General features: G+C 42.8%; 1 protein-coding gene across 6 annotated transcripts in view; it reads right to left on the bottom strand.

Annotated features, from left to right (window-relative positions):
* Nucleotides 1-12,109, bottom strand: part of mei1 (meiotic double-stranded break formation protein 1) — a 54,705-nt gene that overhangs the window by 6,410 nt on the left and 36,186 nt on the right. For 4 of the 6 annotated variants that reach the window (XM_020624996.1, XM_020624995.1, XM_020624997.1 and 1 more), the window contains 5 exons: nt 11,813-11,897; nt 10,239-10,423; nt 5,721-5,802; nt 5,120-5,226; nt 4,575-4,706 (listed from right to left, as the gene is read on the bottom strand). In XM_020624996.1, coding sequence (XP_020480652.1) covers nt 4,575-4,706; nt 5,120-5,226; nt 5,721-5,802; nt 10,239-10,423; nt 11,813-11,897 — 591 coding nt within the window. Of the gene's footprint in view, nt 1-4,574; nt 4,707-5,119; nt 5,227-5,720; nt 5,803-10,238; nt 10,424-11,812; nt 11,898-12,109 lie in introns of those variants that run through there. The other 2 variants (XM_020624999.1, XM_020625001.1) reach the window with 2 other exon arrangements.

Raw genomic sequence — 12,109 nt, 5'->3', positions numbered from 1 at the left:
GGCCTCCTTCTTAAGCTTGACGGCATCCCTTACTTCCGGTGTCCACCAACGGGTTTGGGGATTGCCACCACGACAGGCATTGGAGACCTTACGGCCACAGCTCCAAACAGCTCATGGAGGTGAGCCCGACTATATATAGCCGGTACCTCTCAACCTCCTGCACAAGCTCGGGCTCCTTCCCCACCAGCGCGGTGACATTCCATGTCCCCAGGGCTAGTCTCTGTGTCCAGAGATTTGGTCGTCGGGGCCCCTGCCTTCAACTGCTGCCCAATCCACTGTGCAATCCTCCTGCAGGTGGTGGGCCCACGGGAGGACGTCCCCACATCGCTCATTCGGTCTAAGCCCTAGAAATCCAAGTCCAGTTGATTTTTTCTAAGGTTTTTTCAGTTTACTATGACCTGGATGACTGAGAATCTGCACAGACATCGCTTGACAAAGCAATACATTTTGTGATGTTTTTGTATCGTGCTATATTGAATTTTGATATACAATATTGTCCCATTTCTAATAGAAACCAATAGTTAGATCCAAGACCCTCCAGCTACCAAGTAAAAAAGGGGCCTGGTACCCATTTATTTGAAAACTTAATACCCTGAAGGTGAAATTAACACTAAATATTCAGCAATATGAAAGCCCATTGATGCACAGTAAGGCAAGAGTAAGGTTTGAATATTTATTTTTACTATATTATAACTATTTCTAAACTAAAAACAGGACTTCAAGACTTAAGTGAGGTGAAAACATCAACCTACTCATTCTTGGAGAAAGTTTGAATGGAAAAATATGGTCAGATATTTCCAGAAAGAGAAATCAGTTCAGCAATGGCCTTTGGAAAGAAGCTGTGCTTCAGCCTGGTAGTACATACAGTTTTATCTCTGGCTCTTTAACACCTCGCAACAGAAAAGGAGATAAAACTGTATGAACTAGCCTCAACCTACTTTCACACTGTTTTTACCAAAATCCAGGTTATGGCAGTAAACATGCCTTAAAGTTACTGTACTCGTCACTACCTCCCACTGTTATGTGGCTGTAGGTCACTGCCACTCTGACACTGTCGGTCTGTCCAATAACACTGATTACTTTGATCTTACCGCTGCTGCGAGCGCCTCTGGCAGATGGAAATCTAGATACTTTAGACACTTTTTATACTTTATGCCTTAATTGGTTCGTTGCACACTATTAGACTTCAGAGGGGTTTTTGGTACCTTAATTACTTGCCCTCGCTCTCATTCCTAATTTTATTTGCCTTTATACAGTGTTGGATTTTTGTTTCTACTGTCTGTAAACTGTTGGATACCTTGAATTTCCCTCAGGATCAATAGAGTACCTCTCTCTCTCTCCCTCTATCTATCTATCTATCCAGCTAGCTAGCTAGCTTTGATGGTGCTACCAGAGGGGAACAGTGAGAAGAGCCGATGGGAGGGATGTGTACTGTGCCCAAGGATATTGTTAGAGCAGCATAAATAGGACATTCTAAGGACGTCCTCCAGTGCAGGCTGGTCGGACACCAGTAATTTTCTGAGAAGCTTTGATGACTCCCGTGTGTCTGGTGGTTCAGGAATGTCCTGGGATTTCCACTGTCTAGATGACAGTCGGAGATAGCATGGAAGAGGACTACAAATCAATGCATTTTGTTTTCAGGTGCTGTCCTCTGATAAAACTCCACCATATCTGTAGGTTTCTCTAAACTGTACATCTTTAGAATAATATTGATTGACACTAAAAAGGCCATCCACAAAAATGGTTAAATCAAGAACAGGTCACATTATCGGACTGTGACATAACCTTTTTGTGATTGAGAAACTGACCTTTACTTTATGACTTAAGACAATCATATCTGATTGAATTTATCCAACCATTTAAATCAAACTTTTGGTCAAACTGTATCAGCTGTACTGTAACCTCCTGGTTTTCTATTAATAAATAAATGTACAAAAGGCCAGCTCTGCTCTGACGCTATATAGGCAACATAAGCTCCAGAAGCTTCCACACTGCTAATCTTGAACACCGGCCACTGAATCAAACAGACATAAACATACACTTAAAGACAGGAAGCAAAGCACAGGCAATTGCATAAAGAGGCAGAGTAAGACCGGAAATAGCCAAGGGCTAAAGCTGCAGAAGCAAATGATGCATGTGTGCTCACAGTATACGCAGCCACTCACACTCTCTCAGTTGACTGTTGCAAATCAGGACTCATGGGGATGAAGCAAGATAGTAATATGATACCAGAGAGAAATGTTCCTCGGGCACAGAGGTTTCACCTCAGTCCAAAGGCAGATCGACAAAACCAACAAAAACTGCAAAGCTGTGTGCAAGTGTGTGTCTGACGGAGTGGAACAACGGGGATGGCAGGAGAGAAATCAAACTGTCTTGAGATTGTTACGCGAAGTCTGTCTGTCACTTTGAACTCTGCCTGCCTTAAACTGCCTCAGTGTCTCCACACACACACCCAAGCAGACACACACATATTCACACAGTTCATAATTCCCTGACACACGCTGCAGTGTGTGCCATCATCTTGTCACTCCTCTGACTCTCAGCTACGGTCAGGAAACTAAGCACATTTCTCTCCCTATACTGCATATGATGCTAAATTTGAGCTAAGCTACGTGATGCAGCTACTACCCCTGTCTTTGATAATGTCTTTAAGAAAACCCAGATGGGCTTTATGGTGTTGCTGCAGAGCTCATCGGGGTAACAACAAGGACAAAGTTCATCATGTTCATATTGTGAAATAAATGTTTCATGCACTGCAAGCATGTGTCACATACGGAACGTGCTGTGGTAACAACCGAGCAGAAAAAAGCTCACTGCTGGGCACAGGTGTTCTCATCAGTTCATCATCATCATCATCAGCTCAATTCACCTTCATGACTTCCGGAACCAAATTATTCTTATACATTTTAGTTTTCGATCTCTTACCAGCATCTCTACTGTTTGCACAGATGGTAGGGTGACCTACACTTCTCAGTGCAATGTTTCCATACCAATAACATGACATTATTCTTCTGTTACGGGTGGAAACCATATAGCTGTGAAGCTGCACAATAAACGGCACTGCCTAGGGTATTTGTGTGATATTGTTTTTGTGCTACTCCCCTGATCTTAGCTGCACAATGCTCATTTCTGACTGCACCACTGACAAAGTACAAAGCTCAAGGACTATATTTTCACTAGCACTAGTTCATGTGTCATTACTGAGCCTTTGATATTCTTTTTTATGGGCATTTCACCTTTATTATTTTTATGGGTTAGGTGGGTTGCGGACAGGCAGACAGACCATTTGGCTATCAGGGCACCCCCAGCCTTCGGTATTCTTGTGCTGGAACTTTCAGTGTTATTTGATCATTTGTTGTGCGGACACTATGTACAGAATAACAAAAATAAGTAGTTATAATTATCCATGCTCCAAGCATAAGCATGAGTTTTATTGCCAAGTATTATCAAAAATACAAGGAATATGACTCCAGCCCAAAGGCTGACTAGTGTACAGAAACTGGATGTGCATAATTTGTATTTACAGGAAGAAACTGAGTGCAAACAAATGGCCAGCAGCAACCAAATGTCAACCATTACCTTGGTTGTGTTCTGTGCCTTAAACAGTCATGTCAGCAGAAAACCCAGGGCTCAGTTCAAAGCCAAAAAGACTGGTCCTTCTGATGTGTGTGCTAAGGTCATATTAACATCAGGTATATCACAATCCTATCAGGAAGGCTCGTCAGTCACAGATTTTCTCAAATCTTTTGTTAGATACAGTACTAGGAGTCATGATTTGTTCTGGATTGTGGTTGTAATCCAAATTAATAATTAGCTATCACAGATACCAGAGTAAACTATAAAAGAAGCTTCAAGTTTAACACTGTAGCAGGGTCAACATTTTTAAATTTGCCCCAAAGCTAAAATCGGTTGAGGCAATAATTTAAGTCTTTTAGTTTAAAGCATTTTTCCACCTGCATATGATATGCCAAGAGCACAGCAGGGCCCCATCTGCCTGTCATGTAACTGATAAAAGCAAGTGAAATCTATGGATACAAAACAGGGTGCATTGATTTGCCCAACACAATTACACTGCTCGCCTGTTTCAGAGATGCTATTGAGCTTTTTTAAGTCAGTCTGGAGCTTCTCTGACCAACACAGATAAAAACTCGATACAGCTGACATGATCAAAGCATCTGGACACCAAAGGGTACTGAATTAATGTCAGTAACAAGTGCTGCTACATAGCAGCAAGTCTTTGCTTTGTTCAGACTCAGACATGTCTGAGCTCTCAGACCTAACAGCTGACTTCTGACCTCACACTATGCATTGGTCTAAACCTTTTATCTGCTGGCATTTATTTGCATAAACGAACCTGGCCCTCTGTGCACATTTCCCCTGCTGTCTCTCCATTTTGTTGCCCATGTTGTTCTGGTTCTGTTTGGTGCAAAGTAATATAAACCCTGTGTGAACCTGACTGATACTGAACTTTGTATGAACCTGATTCCTTTTCTAATAAATTCATTCCAGGAATATACTGTAGACGTGTCACAGACCCGTCGCTGTAAGAATCTGTGTCTGTGTGTGAGGTCCACCTGTGTGAGGAGCAGCCTCAGGGCCTGTGCTGCTTCCTGGCTGAGCTCCTTAACCCCCCTCCTCTCCACCGCCTCCATCACTTGGAGCAGGTCAAGCTCAGACAGCACTGCTGTGCTGCTGTGCTGCAGGAGCTGCAGAGGACAAACACAGGAGTGAGGAGTGAGAAAAGTAACAAAGGAGAGGGATGCAGAAGGGAGGCATGAGTTACAGCTGACCAGTAGTTTTCTCCTGAGCTCACTACATAATGAATAAAAAGGGAGTGTTTGGAGACAAAGCTCACAACATAAAATACAGTAATGTCTCAAATATTTTTGTGTGGTGTCCTGTGTCAGTCTGTATGAAGCTGGACTGACTTCACTCTCATTACTCATGTGATTTAAATACTTGTACCACTTCTATGTCTTTATTACCTTCATTAACTTTTGATACTTTTAATATCAAATATTTATTACAGCTCAGAACCAATTCAAAGAACTTATACTTGATTGAATGGTGAGTGTGTGCGCGCATGTGCGTGTGCGTGTGTGTGCGTCAAACCTCTTACAAGTGAGATGAGCCTGAGAATGGCCGGGTGCAGAAGGCAGCTCTCTCCTGATCCGAGAAGGCAGTAGAGGAGGAATCGACTCCATGGCTGACACACCACATACGTGGCTAACACACAGACACACACGCACAAAACAAAGCCAGGGGAGAAAAATGACAAGTCAAGAAGCCTCATTCTGATCCATCACATTTTATTTTTCTCCATTTCTCCTGGTGCAACTACTGAAAATATTTACGCCTGGAGAAAAATACTACATCTGAAACATAAAGATACACAGCATGTGAAGAACAAACACACATACTGCAGCACAGAAGACAGAGACAATAAGAGAGAGAATAATGACACACGCAGGAATAAACAGACACACTGTTAATTATGATCTCTTACACAAACACACACACAGATTCTCTCACATGTACACGTACTGTGCACTCACATGCTGTTGATCACAGTTGTTTTTTTTTACTATCAAACAAATGCACAGATGTGCAGCCTTTCATCTGTTTGACACATGCATTTAAACACCCATTGTTTTCCTTCTCTCATGAACACATGTACAGATCATGACATTCGCTCAGTCCCAAACTGTCTTGTACAGTACCTGTAGTGGGACTCTTCCTCTGAAGAAAGCCCAGCAGGGAGCTTAGACAACTGACTGACGCTCTCAGCAGCAGCTCGTGCTTCTGAGGAGCAACAGACTCATTAGAGTGAAGCATAAAAGAGAAGCTGAGTATACACATAAAAAGTTAAAAGAAATCTTGCATATCTTCCACCTCTAAAATGCCATATCAAGTCATACAAGACAGAGAAATATGCCTGTGTGCTTTACCCTGTCAACTATGGACACAAGCACAGCAACACATGCACAGGAAACAGATGAAGAGCACACACACAAACACACACTCACCAGTGGACAGAGATTCAGATAGAAACAAAAGGGAGAAAAAGGGGACACTGGGGAGAGAGAGTGTGCAAGGTTTTAATAATGCATGCCTCTCCCACAGTGGTGGTGCTAGCACTGAGTGCAATGTAGCGTCCAAAAATACTGAAGTAGGCCAGGTGGACGCAAAGACAACAGTGGAGAGTCGCACTCTAATCCTGAGAAGAAAGCAGCCACAGGGATGAGAGGGCAAGGAATGTGCAGTGGGTTAAGAGAAAGGACAGATGAGAAGAGGGAAGGGGAGAACACAAAGATGAAAGCACAAGATCATATGAGAGTAAGGAACGCTGAGGGACAGAATACGAGGGGAAAGGGAACGAGAAAAAGTAGAGGAGATTCAAGAAAGTAGAGGGCAGAGGGCAGACAACAAGCACAAAGGAGCTTCTCCTGCCACTGAACCTCACAGGGATAAGAGACGAAAACAGGGGTAGAGCAGAGGGAAGACGGGAACTGCTACTCCCATCAGCTGCTGAACAGTTGACTACAGAGCACTGAACCATAGGGCAGAAGCTCTGCTCAGCACTACACTGTGGAGCCAGGCACGGCCACCGGATACAAAGAAACACACCAGTTATTTTATAGTTTGCAGATTTTAGTGACGCTGTCTCTTTTCATTTATTATGTTGATGGTTGTATTGTTTCATGCATCAACACGTGCCTGTACTGTTACACTTCATTAGCTGGAGCTTTGTCAAGGTTTTGCATTAACCCACTGAAACACAGATAGCAGGCTTTCACACTACCTCCCACAACAATGCTGACACCTTTTCTCTTGTTTAAACATCGCTTTAATTATCTCTCACCACTGGCAAGGGTGTGTGGATAATTAAGGACATCAGTTTTAGCATTGTTCTTCAGGTTCTGTCCTTCAGCATATTGACTTTGACATACAACACTGGATATAACATAAACATGCCAGGCCACAGTGTTAGTTTGAGTAGGTTTAACATCATAATGCTTGTAGAACACACAGTGCTCAATTTAAAAGGGTTCAAACTTACCTGGACACTTGGCTGCCAAATGTTTGTTGAACAGCTTTGTGTCCTTTCAATCTTTGTTGCATGCACAAAGGAGCCCACACATGGCTCAGAGCCGGTGACTAAGAGTTTCCATTTAGATTATAGCAGAGTTCTCTGTCCGTATGATGAGTAAAGTGACTGTGCATGTACAGAAGATAATGGGCTCAAAAAAATCTGTCAGAGATATCAAAGGTTGTTGGTTTGCCCGAATCAACAGCTGGGTACATTCTATAAAAGCAGATGTGCACAGGAAAACTAGGAAACGGGAGGTGAGCGGGTGCGTGACCACAAAGCATGTCAAGGGAACTGTTGAAGACGCAGGCGTACAAATGTCTTTAATCTAGAGAAGATTTCATGAGCAGAACCTCAGAGGATTCACCACAAGATGCAAAACTCTGGTGACCCTCAAACACACAAAGGCCAGACTGCAGTTCACAAAAACACACAAAGAACCTGGCAGAGTTCTGGAAGTTCTCTGGACTAGTGAAATAAAAATCAACCTCTATCAAAACGATGAAAAAGGAAAGCGTGGAGAGAAAAATGAACAGCTCATGACCTAAAGCTGTCAATGGAACTGGCACAGTGGTGATTATTGATGATTTCCCCGCTGAAGCAGCAGCATGAATGCAGCAGCACACAGGAGCATTGTGCGTGCTCAGGTTCAGCTGAATGAAAGATGACATTTCATCATTCGGCAGGACAACAATCCTAAACATACAGCCAAAACAAAGAAGAGAGTTTTTCAAGGTGAGGAGGTGGAATATCGCCTGATCTCAGTGCAGCTGAGCTGCAGTCCACCCGCTGAAGACCTCAGTAAAGCCAGAGAGAGCTGAAGATGCTGCAGAGCATCAGCAGTCTGTTGATGTGTATTGGACGAAGACTTCAGGCAGCCATCGGCTGCAAAGGACTTTTAACAAAATATGATGATTTTGCTCGACTTCATGTTTCTCTGGCCCATTTACTTTTAACCCTTTCAGCAATACTGATAAAAGGATTTAAGCTCCCTCACATTTCCTTATATTCTGATGTAAACCTGCTCAAATTAAAGCTGATACTTGGCACTTTAATGTAGTATCCAATATTTTATCTCAAATGAAATGTCAGCACAGGGTTGGAAGAACAAAAAATGTGCAACTTTCCAAATACTTAGATCTGGACTGCACCTTGGCTGTTCAGTTTTAACAACCTGACACTGATACTGTGGCAAAACAAATCATTTTACTATAACCCACGGGCATCTGGAGAAATGAGGAACTGTCTGTGGCTGCTTCCGGTTGATGTCTGCTTGCACTGCTTCATCTTCATCTTCATCTTCCTGTACAAACTTGTTTATTATGTGCTACTGTGTACATGTGCCTGGGCCGTAAAAATAACTTGAACTCATGACTATTTAATGGACAGTGACTTTTAGATGCGGGCTACACTGAAGACAAATCCTTCTGTCATTTTACGGACACAGTCGAAATGCATTGCCGCCGCTCATTCTGGAGCTACTCGTCAGCTTCTGCAAGCTTTGTGATTCATTGATTCACCATCTCTTAGCTTCAGTCATACAGAAAAATGGAACCTGTTATTGTGTGCCTGTTCAGCCTTGGCTATTAACTGATGGCAGTAAAGGTGGTAGCCAATATATTTCGTTGTGTGATAGACCATTTTAGTGCATCATTTTTATGTAGTGCCTCTGTGTACTCTGATGATGTAACACTGCTTTGATCATAAAAAATTACCAGGCTGAAACAACAGTAAAAATCAAAAGCCCGTGTTAAGTATCAACATATGTAGTAGTCCAGTGCACAGTAGATTCTTTACAATCCCTTGATAAGGGGTTTATCTACCGTCTCATTTTGTGCACTGGATTCCTCATAATTTGGACCGTCCTGGTTGTTGCTCTGTGCCGGCTACCACTCAGGAGGAGCAGTACCTCACCTGTTTACTGTCAAACGCAGGCTGGTGGGACACTAGTCTGCGATTTTTGTAATAAGCAACCAAAGTCAATACACCAGCTACATGTAATAAGATTGTGCAGACATCTCCGATAGCTCTGACTCTGTGTGACATACCATTACGGTAACTGTTAAATCAATTGCAATCTCATTTTCTACACAACCTTGTTTGTGAAAGGCAGCTTCAATGTCATGCTGTAAAGATCCTAAAGATTACCTTCATGTTATCTCTGCTGCAGAATGCAGAGCAGAGTGAGAGTAAAACAAGAGACAGAAGGCATCATCATATCAGCAGTTACAGTAGGTCCACAGCTGCGTGAACACATGGTGATGTGTATCTGTTTGTGGACAGATACACATAAAACTGATGTCATCTTTGAATAAACATTGCTGTGCATATTATTTTTGTAGCATCTGTTACAATCCCAAGAAAGTCAATATTTGCTGGTTTATAGAAATACAAATAAAAGACTGCATTAGAGAATGGCTGTGGAATTTCCTTCAGCTTCTCATAATGAATCTCTGTCCACCAAGCCCCGTGAAAGCCAACGTTATCACCATCACTTGTTGAAAACTACACATCTGATATCACTCCACCCTTCATTACAACACAGAATTTACTGTAGGTGTTCTCTGTTGTTTCTGCTTTATACAAACAGGAAAAGTGGGAAATCCAGTGTTGCACTGATAGTCCCTGGAGTGGAATCAAGTATATCTTTTGATGTGAAATCCATATTGCTCTTAAGATGGTTCAACAGTAAAAACAACTGAGCTATGTGTTCCAGTGTTTAGAGATTGGCTGTACAACTGTTATATCTTACCGGTCAAACACTACCGCGAGTCTCTCTCCTATGAGTCCTCACACACCCTGAACTGTTTGACCTGACACACTTGAACTTGATATCTTGGCATTTTTGACTCTTTTCTTCAGGTATCAAACATCAAAACTTAGCGTTGATCAAAACTTCACAACACACTGATTCCTTGAACCGTTTGGTCAGGACCATTTGAGCAGTGCTTCTTAAACATTACGTATCATTCCTTTGGAATTAAAATTCACCGAGCTACCTGAGGATTAAACCCACAGCCTCAGTTTTAAAAGAGTCCTGGCTCAGGCCTGCATCGATCTTCACTGTGTCGTAAATGTCCACTGTGAGTCTGTAATGACTATAACACACACACACACACACACACACACAAATATCAACTCCTACAACCTGCAAAAGAAGTCCGCTGAGAACAGTGGAGAGGCACTGGGACCCTCTAGAGCCAAGAGGGTACAAAGCTCCGTCTTCGACCCCCAGGGGTCTGGGCCCAACCAAGCCAGGACCAGAGCTCACACACATCACTGGTGATGCCAGGTCAACATCAAGTAAAGCCTGCAGCAACCTGAGGTAGCTGACTGGAATGACAGTGTGGCAGAGAGAGGGAGAAAAGGAGAACAGGTGAATGGCTACAAAGTCAGTGGGAATTATTAGAGGAAGAAGAAATCCTGAACACAGCAGAGCAAGAGGAAGAAGGAAAAGTGAACAAATGTGCAGGGGAAGGCCACAGGAGAATCAGGTTCACAGCACAAAAAAGTGAGTGAACACAGAGAATTGGAAGTTTGAAATTTAAAAGATGATAAAAGCAGGTAGCAGGGGGAATAGAAGCAGAGATGAGAGGCAGAATAACAGCTGAGGCAAACTGAGGATCAGTTTTGAACTGACATGTGACAGAAAGGAAGGGAAAGAAGGGAGTTATCGGTGCCAAGTGTAGAGAGCGTGTGAGACGGGGTTGAAGGAAGGCTAGCAAGACTGAAGAACCAAAGCAGCGATAGAGATAAAGAGAGACATGGCCAAAATGACTGCTATAACACAGTGGGGCCCAAACTGAGAGCTGCCAGCCTTTTGAAGTGCACTTATGCCATGTACAGTGAGATTAGAGCTCTCTGAGGGAGGGAGAACTCAATTAGCAGCAGCAGAAGAGACAGTACAGAGATAGAGAGTGAGAGATGGATGGACGAAGCAAGGAAGAATGAGAAGCATAAGGTAGATAAAAAAAGAAGACAGAAGACAGAGGGGAGGCTGAGTGAGTAAGGGAGTGAAGAGAAAGAAAGAAAGAGAGAAAGACAGAGAGATAGGCAGGCAGAGGGAGGGAGCCAATACATCACAGCAACCCTGACAGGCCACTTATCCAACTGACAGACAGAGACACAGGAGAAGCAGGGATGATGTGTCTCCGAGTGGTGCAAGGGGATATGGGGCCACTTAATATAATGAAAGTGTGTGAAATGTATGCCTGGGGTTTGGTTGCCTCTGCCGAGGAGATAAATATTACTTACTCTTACTTGTGGAAGAGTCCATGACTAGAACCTCAGTCTGTCCTGAGGTTTACACAGTATATGGACATTTGTTGCAATAATCAGGGTTAGGCATCCCTGAACCAAACACCACTGACATATTTTGAATTATTTTTGGTTGTACACACCCTGTAGTGTGTCTGTGACTGGACAGAGTAAAATAGAGAAGCACCAAATTACAGAAAGGATGAGGCTGAGAAGAGATGGACAGAATAAGCAAAACTGGGAGGACAAAGACAAAATGAAAAAAAAAAAAACAACAGAAAACACGAGCTGTTCACATATAAATGAGAACCTGGGAAACTAAAGTGTTCATACAGTAGGTTAGATACACTTGCTTTAAGCATTAGCTCCTGCAGTGCAGCACTAGTGAACTGCTTTGGCATCTACTGTCTATAAGGGCAGCAGTCTTCCAAAAATAATTATCACATAAAATTCTGAGTTTGTTACCTAGCAAGAGATTGTCTGTGTTTCTTTTCTGAACAAGGAGACGGTGCACAGCTGTGTGCAGATTCCAGCTGATGTTCCTGTGGACCTTAAATGATGTAGAAAGAAAGAGAAAACAAGGGAGAGGAGAGAGTCAGAAGAATAACAAGATTAGGACTAAAAATCTAATTGCAAGTAAGAATGCATTACCCCGGTAGTGAGAGCAGAGCACAGAGAAGAGATTGTTTTATACCACAGTCTTACTGTGATATTTATCAAATGAATCCAACTGGCATTTTGTATTCTGCAACCACACTTGAA

This window comes from Monopterus albus, unplaced genomic scaffold (assembly GCF_001952655.1).
Source record: "Monopterus albus unplaced genomic scaffold, M_albus_1.0 scaffold342.1, whole genome shotgun sequence".
Classification (NCBI taxonomy): Eukaryota; Metazoa; Chordata; class Actinopteri; order Synbranchiformes; family Synbranchidae; genus Monopterus; species Monopterus albus.
This window is presented reverse-complemented; position numbering and strand designations above follow the sequence as displayed.